Below are 20225 nucleotides of genomic sequence, written 5' to 3'. Positions count from 1 at the left end.
AGATAATTTTTCTATTTTTGCAATAATTTCTGTTCGAACTAATAATTTGAAAAATTTTTCTTTGTTGAAACCTTAACTTACAAAGATGATTCATGGCTCTCTGGATTTATATTAAATTTTTATTTTCATAGATTTTTTTAAATATGACACAATTATATGGAAATAATTGAATCTATAAATCTTTAGTTCCATTCTCTTCTATTTATAAAGCCTTTGTTTTATCCAAATATTTTGCGAATGTAGCTCATGTCAGGCGATCAATAATAGTGTCTGAACTACTGTCAACTAGACGGAAACATTTCCACAGGCCGTAGCGTGTCTCCCAGTCGACGAAGAACAATTCCGGTTTGTTCCAGAGAACGTGATGGACAGCAAAGTTATACTGGGATTGAATGGGAGGATTTAGATGTGGAGCCCATTGCGCCCTTTCCATTACAATCTTGTTTACGTAATCGTAAAATACTTTAGCTTTGTGTATCCAACAGATGAGCGACATGACAGAGATGATCGTAGCGTGCACGTGGCAGGCTACCTCCAAGCGATTGATCGGTTGCTGCAGAATGATCTCTTGCAGGTTCATAGCGAGACAGACTAAAGCAGCGGCCGTGAAGCCACACGGCACTTCAACGGCAATCAGACACATGGTACAAAACGTCGTCTCCAGATTCATTCGTGAATCTGAATGATTCGCCAGACTTCTCAGCAAACTATCGTGCAATAATTCACGGTGCAGCTTGAAGAACAGCTGGTCCTCCTCGCGACTGGATGTAATGCGCAAATTGAGACGCGTATGCTCGAAGAAGATCCTAGGTGTGTCAAAGAATGATCGGTTGTTCTTGCGATCCAACAAATATTGCAATATCCGGTTACCCAGTAAACTGATCAATCGACTGGCGGACCCTACCATTCGCATTAGCAGAGGAAATATCATCGGCGTGAGAGTCTGCTCGTAAAGGCCCGCCCGATGCATGTAAGCAGCGTATTCCAAAGTGCTGCCAAACTCGAGGACAAACTCGTCGGTCGTGCTCGCGGCCACCGTCCACGAGCACATGTGCTGGATGACCACCAGCAGCTGATCATTCGACAAATGCTTCATCGTGTTTCTCAGGCAAATCTCCAGGCCTTTTTTAAAATTCATGAATGGCGCCGAGATGGAAGAATCGGATGTTGCCGTTAATCTTGCGATTATACTAGTGTGAAAGAGACCAAGCATCCTCTCCACCGTCATGACCGTGTCTTGAGTCGCCGGCCACTCGTACATGTCCAATAGTTCGTATAGCATCCTGATGATCCCGCGGGCGTCCTCGACACTGATCTCCGGCGACGATAGCTTATCCCAAATAGTATGGATGATCAGCCCGCCACTGGCCGCGCTGACGCTCAACAGACTGTACATTAGCTGGAGACAGAAAGTCTCAAATTCCCAGAGCCGGTCGCGATAGATGACCTCTACGATTGTCTCCACGACGTCTTGCGATCTTTCCGGCAGGTAACTTTTCAGCAGAGCGTGATAGCAATCACGAGCGATCTTGAACCTCCGTCGACGTTTCCATTCGCACAGCCTGGCCATATGCAATAAATCCTCGTAACGTAGCAAGTTTTTCAACGCGCTCGTGACGAGCGCTCCAGGATGACAGGACTGCAATTGCTCTCTCGTCGCATTTTTCACGATTTTTACGATCATATCCAGAATCTTATCCTGCTGCGTCGGCGAAATAGTGGTCAAGAGGCTTTGGGAAATGTCATTCATTCTTTGTGCGAGGTTTTCATCGGTTATCATCATAAAATTAAGATAAAAAAATTGCTAGAATCTTGACAATTTTAGAAAACACCAGCGACAAAAGCTGGCAAACCCCTAGAAGTTGAAATAAATTAAATTAGATATAAAAATATTACGAAAACAATACAAATATAAAAAATATGTAAAAGAATAATATAGATGTGTAGAGAATAATTAAATTAAAATAAAAAGTTTATTTTTTATTATGCAGAGAGAGAGAGAGAGAGGTTAAAATTTAACTTTCAATTTTTTTATATAAAATTATAAAGACATGAAATTGCAGTTCTCATTGTTCTGATTTAAATATTCACTTTTAATTTTATAAATCGAATTTTCGAATGGTATTATTTAGCAAAGTTCAAAACTAAGATTTATTATCTCTCTTTCTCGCTGCTGAGAGAAAGAGAGATGTAATTAAAAAGTTTACTTACGAGTATAAATAAAAATGATTTGACGTTTATGACAGATTTTAGTAATGTAGCAGTATATATACTATACATTGTACAAGATTGTCAACACGTTAAAGTAGAAAAAAAAATTTTATCTTATATGTACAGATTTATTGTACAGATTTATATATAATATATGCACATAGTGTACGAAGAATAACTCCTACAACTCTTCTTTTCAATGATACAAGATGAATTTGTAGATTTTCCTTAACCGTGTATCTACTCATCGTTAAATATATAACTTTCATGTTGCGTTTAATATAGTAACAAAACGCGCATTTAGAACCACAAATCGCCGCCAACATCTTCGTCCGGTTGTGACAGTTGTTGCTGCTGTTGTTGATTCTGTTGCGCTTCCTGTTTCGGAATGGTGTTCTCAGCGTCGTCATCGCTCTCAGAAACAGCCAGATCATCTTGGATCTTATTCTCACCTTTATCATCTCTAGCCGACAAGCCGGCCAGTAGGAGATCAGACGGATCATAATTCGGGTCGACATCCATGCTGTCATCTGCTATCAACACAAGTTTGGTTTAGCAAAAAATCAAATACAAACACGTCATTCATTCATCGATTGAGGAATCCACGATTTAAACATTTGTTTTATCTTTGAGAAGAATTGTTCTATTTGTTCAAATCGTTTTTAGATCGATATAAAAATTTATATTTATAATTATTTGTCTCTCTTGAATTATCTACGTCTGTGTAAAGTTCTAAATTTTCTTCAAATAATGGATTAGTGAACTAAGCGGTAGAAAATCGATTATCGAGAGTTTAAAATTTTATTTCTCAATCTTTTTTTGTACTTACCTTGCTGAAGCAGTTGTTGCTCGCCTACATAAAAACCGACGGTACCTAACTGGACTAATCCCTCGGCAGCTTGTTGGCTGTCATCGTCCGCTAGTACAACACCTTCATCTCTGACCTCACTCAACTCCAGCGTCTCCATTTCGTTTTGTCCGGAATGTTCATCCGTCACGAAAGGCACTTCATTGAATTCATCTTCTTCACTGGAGAATTGAAGATCTGCAATAGAAAAACAAGAATATTTAACAAGAGCTCTCTTTCAATTGCTTTTCAACACAGACGTAGATAATTCAAGAGACAAATAATTATAAATATAAATTTTTATATCGATCTAAAAACGGTTTGGACAAATAGAACAGTTCTTCTCAAAGATAAAATAAAATTCAAATATATTACTTTACCTTCTTCGAGCACATCTTTCTTTTTCGAGTTTCTGTCAACGTCTGTTTCCATGTCTCCTTCTACGTCTACGAAATCGAAATCATCCATATTTGACTTGCCAAATGGATTCTCCGGAGAACTGGTTTGGCTCTGAAGATAAATTTAATGTTGAATAAAATGTAGAAGAAATTAAAAATTATATAACATATAATAAGAGATTACAAAAGGGTCTTAATAATAAAATGCATGAAATATACTATACTAGACAAGTATAAAAGTATAAGTAAAGTATAAAAATGTTAAATGTAAAAATAAATATAATTTCATTACGTTTCTAAATTCAGATTCTGCGATAGTATAATTTTCGTCGTCCGGACCAAGCCATGAAGAATCTATATCTGCTTGCTCTATTATACGCTTTTGCACAAGCAGTATATTGTTCTCCAATTGTGTTAGATTTTCGTGACACTATAATATATAATAAGTTCATCATCATCTGTAACTTCTCGCTCTAGTAATTTCTTATTTCCATTGTATTCTTTTAACAATTTCTATATATTTAATTAATATCTAGAAATATCTAAAATGTTTGTACCTCATCTAATGTTTTTTTACACACATCAACCAGCAATTCGGCCTTTTTTGTGAGCGGAGAATCCTTGCCATTATAAAGTGTGCAATTTTCCAAAATTTGTTTAATATCCTTGAGAAACTCGTAACGGCTGTGGTATTTATGTGCTAAAAATAGAATTTTAGTTAAAAAGAAAAGTATATAAACTTGATTAAAATTTTTTTAAATAAATAAGAATTTGTCCAAATCCTTTTTTATACACACAAATTAAAGATAAAAATTTAAATTTCTTACCAGTAACTTTTTTGGATATGGTTTCTAAATCCATTGGTTTCTTCACGATATTGTAATAATCTTTCACCATCTTTTTATTGACAGGTTTCATAAATGGCCATACTTCTGTCATGGATTGCAATTTATTTAGAACAACGTTATTCAAGATGTAGGTTAGAGCAACCTGGTCATTATCGTCCAGAAGAGGATTAATGGCCTTCTCTAGTCTCATCAAACGATCGTCCTTCTCACGGACCCTCGCGGCGCACATAGTTAGCATTCTATCGGCGGCCACAGTTAACGAACTCGTCGCTCCGTTATAAAGTGTCGAATTTTCAAGAATCTGATTAAAATCCGCCAAAAACTCTTGTCTACTCTGATACTTTTTCAGCCTCAAATTCTCACGTATCGTCTGTAGATCCATAGGTCGTTGTATAATCTTATGATAATCGGGAACTGCCTGATGACAAATAATATAGATGATAATATTTTAATGAGTTTTGAGAAAGATTTTTCTAATAGGTACCATTTAAATCTGTATACATAAGTTTATAGTTATAGCTAAAAAAAATTCAAATTTATATACTTTTCTTTTTAAACTAAAATTCTATTTTTAGCACATAAATATCACAGCCGTTACGAGTTTGAAAATAATGTTTACTTTTGCATTGACTGGGAATAAGAAAGGCTGTACATCCGGCAGATCTCTCATTTCATTTAGAATGCTCTCCAATATTGTCGACATTACAACAACTGGATCAGTCCTACGTCTGTTGACTGGCCTTTGGTGACGTTTCAAGTAATCACAATGATCATCAGTGGGTGGTTTCCTGCGTTTCTTCGAATTCACCGCTTCTTTTGGTACTTTGAGCACCAGTGTACGTCTTTTCACCTCCTCAGCATGCTGAAATAAGATAAATATTTATTTATGTCGCTTTTAAATTTCGTGGATCGTATTTAACTAGAAAAAATATTATGGATCCAGTGGATCAACGTAAATTATATTCCACGACTCACCTTGATCAGTTTCGACGATAGCTTCACCTTGGTACCATCGACATTTACCAAATCCTGATCATCGGTGTTCAACTGCTTTTCGATCTCTTCCTCTTGCTCCTCGGTCATCGCAACATTAACGGGCGCAGTAGCAATGCTGTTCTGATAAAGTGGACAGGCCTTATTGGTGCGCATGTGACCGACGTTGCCGCAGGCACCGCACTTGAGTTTTAGATCTGGCTTAAGTTTAGGTTTTTTACGTTTAGGAGGTGATACCTCCGGTTTTGGATGTTTAGATGTAGTAATAGATGTAGTGGAAGAAGATGGGAAATTACACAAGGGAAGGATACTGGTTGAGGAAGTGATAGTCGGAGTGTTGGTGCTGCTGCGATCAAATATATTGTTGTTGCTGTTATTATGATTATTGCTCGAGTTATTAATGGCGCTGCCATTCACGACTGCCGGTCCGCCCATCATACGCTCCCTCTCCTGATTTCGTTTGATCCGGCGCAACTGTTCTTGCAATCTACGTTTCTCTCGTTTCATCTCCTCCTTCTGCGCCTCATCCAACGTGGCAAACTGCTTGATAAACGTCTCATCCTTCGAGTTACGAATCTTGAGGTATGTGTCGATTACGGCAGGCTTCCTCACCAATTCGACCCGCGTGTACTCTTTGCCCTCTGGATTGCGGAACGTACGATAAATTTTCAATACGCGACCTTGCTGCGCATTAAAATTATTAATCGGACTGTCTTCCTCCTCGTCCTTCTTTTTATTTTCTTTGCCCTTCTTGTTTTCCTGTTCCTGTGCTTCGCCCATCAACATTTTTCGTAGCTCATGTCGCTGCTGCTCTTCTCGCTCCAACGACAGTTGCGTACTGGTCTTTTTATTCGATAGCATGTTTTCAATATTCTTACCCATCTCCTCGATGTCTGAGCTGTCTTCTTCTGAGCTCTCACCTTCATCCGTACTTAGTACCTCGTTCGACGACAGTACACGATTCTGCAGATCGAAGATACGCTGACACTCCTCCTTATACCGTTCCTGATGTTCGGCAATAGAGAAACGATTGCCCCGGGAAAATTTTGTCATGCCTTCTTCACCGGCCTTCGCCTTCTCTGTTGACAAGGTGCGTACTACATCGATCACCTCCCAACGCGATAGCTTCTTGATTTCTTCCTCGGGCACGCCAAATTTACGCAATAATGCTTTCGCATTGTTCAAAGACAATCTTCTAAGATCCGCATCTGTGCCAGTTACAGTTCTCTTTGGTTGAGCTTCTTGTTCCTCCTGGTTGAAACATGATTTTGTAATTTACTCTAATCTACTTTTTTGGTTAATAAATTTCTAATTTATTTCATTCTTTTAAGATAGCACTGTTATAATTAAGAAAATTATTTAAAGAGATATTAATTACTCCGACTAAAAACTATTAATGTTACATTTTTAGTTTTATGAATTCAATGTGTTTTTCTTTCTCGTGACAATGTGATACATATTTCTTCAAAGTATATATTTATTTGAACAAACCTTGCTAATAGTTGGCTTATTCGGTACTCTGACGTAAGAGAAGCCTTCACCGCAGCCAGTTGGATCCGCAGGACCGGCCAATTGTAGTAAGCACTTTCCTTTCATGGCTTGTATGTAAGCACGCGTCGTATTCCACGGTGCCACCTTTACCTCGTCGTCCATCTTGAGTTGCATATCTTCATCGTCGTCGTCTTGTGGAGTAAATAAGAATTTCTCACCGTATCCGGCGTCTTTTAAACGCTGTTCGGCTGCAATCATACTGAAATAAGAGCAACACTGCTCCGGCGATACCATAGCGCGAATCTCTTCCTCTGTTGGCAATCTAAAGTCCGGTTTTATCACCCACCAGTTGGAGTCCATTCCTATGTTATACAGAAAATTCTCAGATTAATAATTTTAATAAGTATTTATAAAAAACAAAATATAAAAACACATTTCTTCTATAAAAATTTTCTTCAACACAAAAGTATATAGTAAAAAATCAAATCTGATATCGATTACGTACCGGTTCTCTTAAAGTCTGCGCATAGTTTTAGTCTCTTTCTGATACTGCTCTCACTGTGGGATGGAAAGGCTTTCTTTATATCATCCATTTTTATTCGCCGGGGTGTATCGCGCGACTTCCAGAACAATCTATATATGAACACTTGCAGGAAATCTCGCACGAAATTGTTTGCTCTTTTTGAATTGGGTCCCGGTACTTCGTACAAAGGACATTCCTGTCCGGCAACAAACAACGCGTCCATCTCTCTAACATAATATTGCTGTCTGTAAAGATTAATAAAATTAATTAAAAATAGATATTTATATAATAAAAATTTTGCTTCAATACATATATACAAGTGAGAAAAATATGTACAGCTAACAAAAAATAAAAATATATACAAGTTACAAAATACTACGAGTATAAAAACGGAAAGTTAAATTAATAACAAAATCAACAATGTAAGTATATTAAAATATACAATACCTCGTTCTTATAACTAAGAAATCAGTATCAGGAATCCTGTGCTCGTAAATTGGAGCTCTGTACATGTTGTTCTCGATCGCCTGGATACTTTGACCAGGAGTGAGGATGCCCAGAAACGGACTAGTGTGCGCATACGCTGTTTCCCCGTACTTATACGTTTGTGGACCCTGATCCTTGCCGGCCCTTCTCTTGTAATAGTTCTTCATTTTAGAACACATGCCAACCTGATTCATGAGCGGCGGATGTTCTTCCGAAAACTCGATGAGCACCAACTCGCCGTCCCGCCCTGTCAAATCTTCCGGTGTTCTCATAAAAAACACATCACCACCACCGGAAGCGATTCTCTCTTGCTCTCGTTGCTTAGCCTTCTTCTTAATGTGTTTCAGTAAAGGCAGAACGCTGTGCGGTCCTGGATGAGCCAATGGACCGTGGCTGAACCTTCGTAACGGCGGCCTATGAAAATTTCTCAATCGCATTGGACCCATGTGCGTTTGTACAAAAGGAACACGTAACTCCACAACCGGAGTACTATGCTGTATTAAATTTCCGCCGCCGACTTTCAGCCTTAACGTAGTTTCCGACGATTTGGGCATGTAATACGTGTCGTTTGATATGTTAAACGGATCCCTGTCAGGCGATTTGGGCGGCGGTGGAGGTGTATCTTCTTCGAGAACATTGATGACGCCCGCCTTGCCTAGTAATAACTTGCTCTTTTTCACGTGAGGATGTGGGATTTTTACCTTAGGTTGCGGACCATTGTCCTTGTGAAGGAGAGCGGGATCGATGTCATCCGGTATTCCCAAAACTATATTCTCGTCATTCGGATCTAATGTGAGTATCTTCGGCTTTGGAATCTTCCTCATATTCTCCGGATCCCAGATGACCTCCTCTTCCCACAAACCGTAAACCAGTTCCTCATTTTCCACTGGAAATATCGAGTACCAGGTATCGTCATAATTCTCCTCTCGTTGTTGCTGATTTCCTTTGCCCATATTCATTTTATTCTTTTGAGATTGCATGTGTAATGGCGTTACAATTTGCGAAGTAGCCAATCTAACGTTAGGTGCCACTGTAACCGGGGCACCTTTTCCTGGTTGACTAAAGGCTTGCGCAGTTCTGTTACCACTTGAAGGTACCCAGCCGGCTGCATTATTCTTACTATTCATCTTTTGCATCACCTGTGAACAAAAGAAATAAATGTTTATTATGTGCATTATTACATTATATACGATAATAATTGTTCTAGTAATAAATTACCTTATGCTTTATATCATCTCCATTCCACACAACATCGTCCTCCCAGTGTAACTGTGATACCATCAAAAATGCATCGTCGGCAAACTCTTCGGTCTTGACCTCCAATTTATCATTCCCTTGTTCTTCCATCTGATAAAAGTTCAATATTAAAAAACACTGGTTGTAATATATTAATTTTAATATCCATCAATCATTGAACGTGATAAAATATTTACGCACTTTATCCATTAACATTTGGAATCCATAGTTGAATCCGTCTCCAGTTTCTGGAACATCCAGCATGTCATACCACAACTGTGCAGGTCCAAATCTCCAATCTGCTACCTTGGGTTCCATATCACCATTCTCTCCGGTTTCACCTGTCTTACCGGTCTGCTCCTTGTCTTCTACCGGTAACAAAAGCTTGTTTTCGTCATCCGAACGACACGCCTCTGTGCTAGGTTCGGGACCGTACTGTATTATCCAACCCTGAGACAAAAAATGGATTTGTATAAGTTGATGGAAAATTAATGGTACTAAAAAAAAAGTTTTTAATTTTATATTTAAAAATTTCATAGATGAATAAAAGTTTTAAAACATACCTTAAATTTAGGCCTTTTATCATCCTGATCAGACCCAGAATCGGAATCTTTGATATCGTGATGCTTTCTCTTCTTACGTCGCTTTCTCACACCTCTCCATATTTGTGGCAGACTACTTGGTTTGCCCGGGCCAAATAATCTTGAGAATCTGAGAACCTTATTAGTACGAAAGTCCGGAAATAATTCAGTGACGTCAATATTGGCATATTTGGAAGGCAACATAGAAGCTAAAGGTGTCTCTAATTTACGTTGACGCGCTGCCTCTGCTTCCTCGGCAGTTAATACTTCTTTCTCCTCAGGTACTGGCGGAGGTGGCATCAATTGTGTGTCTGATTTGTTAACAATCTCCTCGTCGTCAGCATCATAATCTGCATTCTCTTTGTCTAATCTCTTGTCAAGTGCATTATTTTTCACTAAAAACAAATTGTGATATTACATTCAAAACTTGAATTTTTTTATATTATTTATATTTAATGTATCTATAATTAAGAAATATAATATATATTAATATTATATTAATATGAGTTTGTTAGAAACAAAAATAACCATTATATATATATAAATTGTAGTACAAGTACTCACAAGTGTCATCATTTATATCATCCGCTAATTCATTTATATCAGAGAAATCAAGTGCAGTAGGTGATTTTGCAAAATAATCTACATCTGTATCGTTTGCAGTTGTATTTTGATTCTCCGTCTGATTGTCCACTTTGTTGTTCTCCTTTTCCTCAGTGGTACAATCATTAGACATCATTTCATTGATGAACGAACTCAGACCGAGGCGACTGAGCGAAGCTAAATGTTGTTTTGCTTCGGGATCCAAGATATCATCTTCCAACTGACCATTATCATCAATGTTGCCAAAGAGGAAGCCAGTGATGTTAAGACTAGATACCAAGTCTTTCTCGTTCTCTTCCTCGGAGTCCCCCATTTTCTCTACACTAAGAGATTTATCAATCAATTCGGTCTTTACAATTTAAATAACTCTGTTACGTGCACTGTAATTATATATGTAAATAAATTGCGAATTAATGTAATGCACTCTTTTTTTCTCTCTGTATAGATATATTCGCTATCACAATTTGTAGAAAATTATCGATTCTTTCTCGTACCGGCTATTGATGCCGGATTATTGCATACGAATCTCGTAATCTATCAGTTTATTTACATAAATAACAATGCAAGAACAGACTATCCACGATGCGACCACAATACGATTACAACACAAGCGGAAAATGGAAACCAACTAACTAAACTACAATTAATTTCGATGAATTTATATGCCACGTTGATCATGTCTCATGCTAATAGTAGAAACGAACTGAAAAAGGAAACTGTGTTAAACGACATCTGTGAATTGTTTACGAAACTTTATCCCTAGTTGTGAAGATAGTAAGCACATGGACATTGTCTATTGGCAGTTGAATACAGAACTCTGATTGGTCAATATGTTAATTATCTAAGACAACGGTCAATATATGAGTACCTTATTTATCCAGATAAATCTCTAATAAAATTTTCGAATTTATAAAACAGAATTAAAAAATTATATAAAAAAATATTTAAAAAAATTCATTTAATTTATGTCACCTTTTTTTATCAAATAATTTTTGTCTTGTACCAATACAAAGAAAGCGATTTATTATTACTCGTAATAAATTCATCTTTCGAAATTTGAATTAGCAAAACTTATTTCCAACTCGTTTCACTTTTTATCGCAATATAAAAATTCTGTATCAGCCTAACCAGGCAATAGTCAATTATATAATAATCATTTAATAAAATTGACATGAAAACATGTGTACATAATGCTTATATTATTTTAAAATTTACAGATATTTATTGTTTCTATTATATTATTGTTTTTGTTCAATTTTAAGTTTATAGATATAATATATTAAAAAGATTATATATATATATATATATATATATATATATATATATATATACATTATACATAAAAAGGAATAGCTTTACAAAAATTTGTTTTATATCACCAGAGAGAAATTAGATTTTTCTCTGGTATTGTATAAAATACATAAATTTGAAACTTCACTGAATTTTTCCACTTTTGTATATGTAGTTACTACTTTAATGCCTAATTAAAATGTATTTTCAAGAACATTTTTTGATACATGTACTTTACATTTTTTGCGTGTAAAACTTACATTTAGTAAATATAATAGATTATATCGAAAAGATATACTTCTTTGCATACATCGATATAATACTTAAATCTTGTCAAAAATATATACTGCGTATCTTTCTTAAAGAAAATATAAATTATTTTGTATTTATTTTTTGCTAAATATGCGAGTCCAGAACAATATAAAATATTATAAAACTATTTACTAAGATGGAAGGTTTCTTTTAGAAAAGATAACACACTGTTTATTCTCGCTCATTATACAAAGTAACGTGGGCCATGCAGAAATTATAAATAAAACGGAAATTTTCTTAGGAAATTAAGAATACAAAATTTGATTTTGTAAAATATAAACGAAAACTCTGCGAATTAAATTTTTATTCATGCATTGATAAAAATGCACATAATCTAATCTATAATTTATTATTCTGTACACCATTTTTAAATATAAACAGAGTATATCTAAAAAAAATGAGAATTTATTAAGTAAAGCTTAAATTGTTACAATGTTAATTTACATCAGAATTATGTGCAAGAGAAATCCTGATTTTTAATAGACTTTACATTGACAATGACTGTATTCTTTAAATAATGTATGATTCCCTTTTCTCTCCATAATAACATAAGCTCGTATTTTTCAACAATAAATTGCAGACAATTGTATTTGAATGTAACATGTTAATAAATCTGCAGTAATGGCTATGACAATTGAAGACTTCAAACAGATGCATAATGTGCATCCTTAAATAAAAATTATATCAGAGAATGATTTTAAATAATAATTATATCTAACATATTTCAAGAAAAAAAAACAAGGACAAAAGAATTAAATTACAATATATGATTGAATCTGCACATTATGGGATAAGATAAAGTCCCCAATCTTGCAGAGCGGAATAAACATAAACTAAAAATAAATCATATTTTTTGTTAAAAATAAACACTGTTAGAACAGTAAATTTCATTTAGTCCATTTGTAAACGTGATGCATTGTATCTCAACACGAACCACCTGTTTGTTGTTGATATACCTCTATTGTATCCCCTTCTTCCATTTCCAGCGTTGTAGGTGTATCTAATTCATTTATGGGTTGTCCGTCAAATCTAAATCTTACTGCTGCTATTGCCAAACCCTGCGAAACAATATCAATAATATCATTCATATTTTGTCCAAAAGCATAAGAGCTTATTTTTTTTTTTTTTTAATGTTTTTAAATTGAAAACTGAATGAAAACTAGTCTTTCAAAAATTTTAAAACTGTCATTAACATATTACAAAAAAGTTACATCACAGAATATTAACGCTTGAGTGTATTTATACCAAAACAAACGTTTCTGCTGCATTGTCGTAAAAGATATCAATGTCCATACATTGAAAATTTTCAACGTAACGCTCGACAGATTTATATGTTGACAATTAAAATTCACAAAATTATCAGTGGACACTTACTACACGGTCGCAGTATGCGTTCATCAATTTGCGAAGAGGTGTGTGTTTCTTAATTTTAAACTGAACTACCGCATTGTCCTGGCCGAGCACCTTCAGATTTATGTGCTCCGATTCCGCCTTCGTCTCCTGCGCGAACAAAAAACAATTGTGTGAGACACGCGGGAGACGCGCTACCCACGCTGCAACATTGTAAATAATCGTCGGCGCGGTTAGGGTTCACGAAGCGTTACCTTCTTCTCATCCGACATGGTACCGCAGGTAGGTGAAGACCGATTATGAGATAGCAATCACCAAAGAGAGTCGCGAGAATCGGTGATCGTGAAACCGGCCGATCAATATGTGCGCTCGACGAGTAAATAATTCGTGGAAATAAACACTCGCAGAGAAATCCCGCTCGATCCCGCTTCTTTCGCAAAACGGCGATCACGACGTTACCATCTTGCACGAATGACGCATTGTACAAAGATACTGTACGTATGTGAATTTCAAGACCGAATTTTTTGTTTATCGCTGAAGAACATTAAGCTCCATATACAGGACGCGTCAAGAAGTCATGCAATTGACAGCTTCTACTGACCAATAATAGTCATTCCTCTAAAGAATGGAATGGTTATGATTGGTCTGTAGTATTTCTAAACCAATATCTATTTCAAATCGAATATTTAAATCCATTGCTTTCGTAAACATTAAGGGCAGTCTACAATAGGTGTTTTAAGTCGTAGGCCGCAAGAAATTAACCAATCACAGTTGACCTTAGAGAAGAATATCGAATATCATTGGTCAATTTCTTATAGCTTACGACTTACAACACCTATTGTAGACGGCCCTTTACATACAAATATTTAAAACTTATAATATAAATTTTGACTATTTCAACAATAAATAAAAATTTTATTTATTACTACAATGTTAGAAAAAACTTTAATAATCAAGTATTGTAATCTATAAGATTTTATGCATATATATATTATTTTATATTATATTATTACATTATTTATTATATTAATTATCTTTTGGAAGGACGTCATCCATTGCATGTTTCCAGAATTTTCGTATGTATTGACGATCTTGAAGCGAGCATTCATTTTGAGTTTGATACCAGGATAAGAATGTAATAATTGCATCAAGAGCACTCTTTGATGTAACATTATTTGTATTGTCGTTGTCATTGTCATTTAAATACTCATTGTTATCTTCTTCTTCATTCTCTTGATTTACCCTTTCATCAACTTCATTATCTTCATGATGTTCTGGAAAAACCAATTCTTCATCTAGTACTTCTTGATTTGATACTTCTTGGCATTCTTGTTTATTGTTGTCACTGTTTAACCATAAATCAATCTCTTCCAATGTGATATTTTCATATTCAGGAATTTTATTTACCATGTCCAAAAATAATCGTGAGTCAAGCTGTTCTTCTAGGTATAAAGGAAAGATATTCTTCCAGCTATCCTTTATGACCGTTTCCGTCACTTCATCCCAAGCATCACTTATTAAATGACAGCATTTAAGTATATCAAGTGACTTCAACATCTTCTGGACATCTTCTGTAGTGTCTGCTACAAGCATTACTCTTAGAAAATATTTTCTATATATCTTCTTCAACTTCTCAATAACTCCTTGATCCATAGGTATAAGCGAAGTCGCATTAGATGGTAGACAAATTATTTGACATCGTTCACTGATTGAGTTGAATTCTTCTACTGTAGGATAATTGGGATTATTATTTAATAGAAGAAGACATTGTTCGGCATTGGAACTATGAACTGCTTCAATTTCTGGTAAGAAAATTTCTTGATACCAAGTCAACATCAACTGTTTATCTAGGCATGCATTGCTCTGTCTTGTATAAATAATTGACGATGATCTTATGTTCTCGAAACAGTTATGTGCTTTTCCGACAATTAATATAGGCAGTTTGTGAGTTCCTGTCGCATTTGTGCATACCATTAACGTAATTTTGTTTTTGTCTAATTTACCAGGAGTTTCGTGTTCACTGCTGGTAATAGGAGTTTTATTTGGCATCATTTTCCAATAGAGTACAGTTTCTTTAGCATTATAAACTTTATCCAATGGTATTTTATTGTCCATAATGTATTTGATAAATTCTCTACAAAAAGTACTTGCATTTTTATTTGCAGAAGCTTTTTCTCCATGAACTGTTGAAGATCCAATGCTATGCCTTTTTTTAAATTTGGATATGAAACCATTAGTGCCTTTAAAACTACTGGTACCGTTAAGCATTTTATTCAACTCAATTGCCTTCTCCTGCAACATTATTCCTGTGACAGGTTCTCCTATGCTTTTCTTTTGGAGAAACCATTCATACAAAGCTTGCTCAAGAGGACTATTTTCAACGCCGGTGCATCTTTTTTTGGATGTTTGCCCTTGGCACATAATAAGTACGCTTCTTTGTTTTATCAGGTATTCCTTGGATTTCTTTATAAATGTAATCGCTGACCTAGATATCTTATATTCTCGTGCTAAATCGGTGCCTTTTTCTCCATTATCAAGCCGTTCAATAATTTTAACACGATCTTCAATACTAAGACGTGTTTGTTTGGTCTGTTCTTGAGAAAAAGGAACACGAGCTATTTCCTGTGAAGCAAAACAAAACAAAATATTTTAATTTTTTAGTAATTATATATCATATAAACTTATAAAAATTGAAATGATCACGTGAAAATTCTTAATAAAGATTTCACCAATAATGTTTTCACTAAGCAATACTGTATATTTGTCAATGATATTTACATGCAAACACAGAGATTTTCGTATCATATCTTTGTTAAATAGCAGAAATTTTGCTTCCAAATCATAATAAGCTAAATATTTCATATAATAAGGATCGATAAAAATTGATTATTGGTGAAATTTTTCAGTGATATTTTAACAATGATGTTATATTATTATCAACGCACCTTATCCGTCATTTTTCTTCTACATATTTCTTATATAATCTCTATTGAATTATTTCAAAATTATGTCCCTTCTATCTCTACGAATTTGAAAATTGTATTTTCTTTTTAGTTTTTGATTTTATAACACGGTTCTATCAAAATCAAACTTATAATAATTACAATACACATGTATCCTCCATATTATTATAGTATTTATTTACTCAATCGATAGAAAACCTCGGCCCTCGGCCATGTCGTAGTTCCAATTACTGCCTCACTATTGGTTATTGAATATTTTCTAGGGTATAAATAATATGGCGTCTTTAATCTCTAGTTATTTGAAAATACACCATAGCATGGTGAGCAACTTGAAGAAATTTAATTACCCTAGACCGGGCGATAGGAACAAATGTCATCTCACCATGTGGCGCTGCATTTCAATCGGACAGACTCGGACTCGGACCTCGGACTCAGGTGCGATTTGTGACGTGAAGGCGAGACCGGGACCCCGGGACGTGACCGTGACGTGCAAATGCGAAGTGTGCTCCTGTGTGGTCTGGAGCTCCTGTGTGCGGACACGTATATTAAAAATGTTTGTTTATAGTTGATAATCGTACTGATAACGCTAAACATGATGGATTACGAATTTAAGATGAAAACTCAGAAAGACCGCACGAAAGTCGAGGATCTCTTCGAGTTTGAAGGATGTAAGGTCGGAAGAGGCACTTACGGACACGTATACAAAGCCCGTAGGAAAGAAGGGTTAGTCTCTCTAACCTATCTCCAAAGCAATGCAAAATTCCTTTGATGTTATCCCTCTTTCGTAATAAATATACGATATACTCAATATAATTCAATCATTCAAACTTCTCAGATTGTGTTATACAAATTAATTTGCTCCGATTTTCTATAAATCTATTTCGGAGTCGAGAGTTTTCTGTCTTTATAAAAGTACTTATCATCTTCTATTGATCGTTTCTTTTACGATTCAAACAGCAGTTTATTGATTGTTTATCTTGTGTCTAGCTTTTTGCATTTAGTGTTTAATATAGGTTTTTATTTTGGATTTAATTGGTTTGGCTCGTCTATAATTTAAAGATTATGATTAATCATTGCATTTAAATTATTATATTTTCGATAGGTCACTAATTAATTATTTTCAATTCCTTCAGATAATATAATATAAATCGTTGATTTATTCTGTACTTTGAAATTTCTGTAATTTTATTTTTAAGTTTCTTTCCATATCCAAGTATCTGCTACCTTTATTCTATGAATCTTTTATTTAAGATTTCTTAAATACCAGGAAAGTATACTTATTGATGATTGTCCATTTTGTTTATCTCTACAATTAATAGTTAATATAATTCTTTACATAATATTAGATTAATTGGTCTTATATCTGTATTAATAAAAAGATTATATTTAATATAATTAATGAATTTAATTTAATTATCAATAATTAATATAAATATTTAATGATAAAACTTATTACATTTTAATTTGTCAGCTAATGTTAATTGCATATTTTTAATATTTTCTAAATAATTAATTTGCTTAAAAGATTATTTATTCAAAATGAATATTTAGTTAATGCTTTTATTTTTATTGTAAATCATGATTGCATGGTTAAGACCATTTCATTTTGTAAATTTAATGTACAAATTTTGTAAATAGTGTACCAGATAGTGAATTAAAGTCTCGGCCTGATACAAAAGATTTTGGCCTTAAGCAAATTGAGGGTACAGGACTTTCAATGTCTGCATGTCGAGAAATTGCTGTAAGTTTTTTCATTGCTTTTAATAACAAATAATATTTGCCTGCATGTAACAAAAAAGGAATAGTTTGATTTATAATTTCTCCTATTATAGTTACTCAGGGAACTAAAACATGTCAATGTCATTACTCTTATTCGTGTTTTTCTCTCGCACAATGACCGCAAAGTTTGGTTATTGTTTGACTTCGCCGAGCATGATTTATGGGTATGTTGATATAATATTTATGATGCAAGATTAAAGTAATTTTATTGTATTATATATGATACAAATAACCATGTAACAATATGCTAATTTTCTTTGCAGCATATAATTAAGTTTCACAGAGCAGCAAAGGCTAATAAGAAGCCAGTAATGGTACCGAAAGGCATGGTTAAGTCTTTGTTGTATCAAATTTTAGATGGTATCCATTATTTACATTCCAACTGGGTTCTTCATAGAGATTTGGTAATTGTTGCTGACGCACATTTATATGTTTTATTATATATATATGGATTATATAGTATCAATTTTCTTTATTTTAGAAACCTGCAAATATTTTAGTAATGGGTGAAGGAAACGAGCGAGGACGCGTGAAAATTGCCGACATGGGTTTTGCTAGATTATTTAACGCTCCTCTTAAACCTTTAGCAGATTTAGATCCTGTCGTAGTAACATTTTGGTACAGAGCTCCAGAATTACTTTTAGGTGCCAGACATTACACGAAAGCTATAGGTCCGTGATATTCTGTGTACCATTATATATTATTTTAGTTCCTATAAATGATGTATTGAATAATATGCTTTGTTGTTTCAGATATATGGGCTATCGGCTGTATATTCGCGGAACTTTTAACATCCGAACCTATATTTCATTGTAGACAAGAAGATATCAAAACTAGCAATCCATACCACCATGATCAACTAGATAGGTGAGAATATACACGATTTTGTGTTTGTTTTGTACATTACAGAGTAAAATAAATTAATTTATATTTAGGATATTCAATGTGATGGGATTTCCATTGGAAAAAGATTGGGAAGATATTAAGAAAATGCCAGAGCACCCTACGTTACTTAAAGATTTTAAAAGATCCAAGTGAGTTTTAATAATGTAAAATGTAACTCTATTCATATCTTATTCAAAATCTTTTATAAAAATATCAATTTTTTTAATTTTCAGTTATGCAAACTGTTCGCTTACTAAATATATGGACCGGCATAAAATCAAACCTGATAGCAAGGCATTTAATTTGGTATGAATTAAAAGAAAAGACATAAAAATTTAATTTGTACATACTGGACAAACAAAGCAATCTTTTTTTATATTACTCTATTTTAGTTGCAAAAGCTACTGATGATGGATCCAAACAAGCGTATCACATCAGAGCATTCTATGCAGGATGCCTACTTCCAAGAAGAGCCACTGCCAACACAGGAGTAGGCATTTATTCCTATATTTTTATATATTAAATTTAGAATTTTTTAACTAATAATATCATTCAAATTGTATTTAAACTTATTTGATATAAAATTCTTAGCATATTTGCCGGCTGCCCTATCCCTTATCCCAAGAGGGAATTTCTCACGGACGACGATACCGAAGAAAAGACTGAAAACAAAGCGAGGCAAAATCAACAACAAACGGTAATTACTTCCGAGATACATTTCGAAAAAATTTGTATGTGATATACTTTATGTATATATGGGGTTTAAGCCACAACTACTATAATAAGATAACTATTTTAATACAGATATAGTCTCTACTAATATGTATTTTCTTATATATTTAGTTACATTATTTTCAAATTTTTAAAAAATATGGTTCCGATTTTTTAAACGGCCCTGTAATGGCAAGGCGAATGAAGCCTACTTTGCTGTTCTCTAAGCTCCATCGCTATATGGTAGTTGAGGATTGAACTGAATTTTTACATCGCCTTGTCGCTCATCCGAGTATTCGTGAAACAGCAACAGCAGAATCAACAGCAGCAAGGTAACGGTGATCACAATCACGGACAGAATGCGAAACGGGTGAGACTAAACGGGCCACACGGCGCTCCGGAATTCCATCAACATCAGAGCCACGCGATGACCCATCAGCAACCACCGGGGATGGTTTATTCAACGGCTCAGCCGACTCAACCGTCAAACTTTCATCAACGTTTTTAATTTTGTGATTTTTAATCCGATCGATCAATTCGAATCAGACCAAAACTTAAACTATCAACACAAATAACGCATTAATTTAATTCACTAATCAACACATTGTTAACAGAGTGGTCAGTGATTCGTGTATATTCCGTAAGTATGATAATACAACTTTATTTATATATAAATATGTACAAAGGATTGTTTCTCTCGTTTCCGCGTCCGCTTTTA

General features: G+C 34.5%; 4 protein-coding genes across 5 annotated transcripts; 1 reads left to right on the top strand and 3 right to left on the bottom strand.

Moving 5' to 3' along the window:
* Nucleotides 1-96: 96 nt before the first annotated feature.
* Nucleotides 97-2271, bottom strand: LOC140665725 (uncharacterized). The gene is made up of 2 exons (XM_072892182.1): nucleotides 2212-2271; nucleotides 97-1855 (listed from the first exon to the last, which is right to left on the bottom strand). The coding sequence occupies exon 2, from the start codon at nucleotides 1781-1783 to the stop codon at nucleotides 245-247; it is 1539 nt and encodes a 512-aa protein (XP_072748283.1). The 5' UTR covers nucleotides 1784-1855; nucleotides 2212-2271; the 3' UTR covers nucleotides 97-244.
* A 47-nt stretch (nucleotides 2272-2318) lies between these two features.
* On the bottom strand, nucleotides 2319-10844 carry Taf1 (TATA-box binding protein associated factor 1). 2 transcript variants are annotated; one of them, XM_072892179.1, is made up of 16 exons: nucleotides 10712-10844; nucleotides 10179-10540; nucleotides 9597-10009; nucleotides 9235-9483; nucleotides 9016-9144; nucleotides 7759-8936; nucleotides 7294-7556; nucleotides 6789-7150; nucleotides 5280-6548; nucleotides 4924-5166; nucleotides 4284-4722; nucleotides 4014-4156; nucleotides 3749-3886; nucleotides 3439-3568; nucleotides 3041-3256; nucleotides 2319-2744 (listed from the first exon to the last, which is right to left on the bottom strand). In XM_072892179.1, exons 2-16 carry the CDS (start codon nucleotides 10528-10530, stop codon nucleotides 2512-2514), a joined length of 5757 nt encoding a protein of 1918 aa, XP_072748280.1. In that variant the 5' UTR covers nucleotides 10531-10540; nucleotides 10712-10844; the 3' UTR covers nucleotides 2319-2511. The 2 variants fall into 2 exon arrangements, with proteins under 2 accessions (XP_072748280.1, XP_072748281.1); XM_072892180.1 differs by having other exon boundaries at nucleotides 2319-2741; nucleotides 10179-10844.
* Nucleotides 10845-11963: 1119 nt separating this feature from the next.
* On the bottom strand, nucleotides 11964-13651 carry Sumo (Small ubiquitin like modifier). The gene is made up of 3 exons (XM_072892200.1): nucleotides 13424-13651; nucleotides 13194-13319; nucleotides 11964-12877 (listed from the first exon to the last, which is right to left on the bottom strand). The coding sequence occupies exons 1-3, from the start codon at nucleotides 13439-13441 to the stop codon at nucleotides 12743-12745; spliced, it is 279 nt and encodes a 92-aa protein (XP_072748301.1). The 5' UTR covers nucleotides 13442-13651; the 3' UTR covers nucleotides 11964-12742.
* Nucleotides 13652-16548: 2897 nt separating this feature from the next.
* On the top strand, nucleotides 16549-20182 carry Cdk8 (cyclin-dependent kinase 8). Its single transcript, XM_072893344.1, has 11 exons — nucleotides 16549-16855; nucleotides 17771-17873; nucleotides 17965-18075; nucleotides 18175-18315; nucleotides 18393-18582; nucleotides 18664-18778; nucleotides 18847-18945; nucleotides 19030-19102; nucleotides 19189-19286; nucleotides 19388-19493; nucleotides 19815-20182. The coding sequence occupies exons 1-11, from the start codon at nucleotides 16725-16727 to the stop codon at nucleotides 20013-20015; spliced, it is 1368 nt and encodes a 455-aa protein (XP_072749445.1). The 5' UTR covers nucleotides 16549-16724; the 3' UTR covers nucleotides 20016-20182.
* Nucleotides 20183-20225: the final 43 nt, after the last annotated feature.

Source organism: Anoplolepis gracilipes, chromosome 5 (genome assembly GCF_047496725.1).
Source record: "Anoplolepis gracilipes chromosome 5, ASM4749672v1, whole genome shotgun sequence".
In the NCBI taxonomy this organism is placed as follows: domain Eukaryota; kingdom Metazoa; phylum Arthropoda; class Insecta; order Hymenoptera; family Formicidae; genus Anoplolepis; species Anoplolepis gracilipes.
This window is presented reverse-complemented; position numbering and strand designations above follow the sequence as displayed.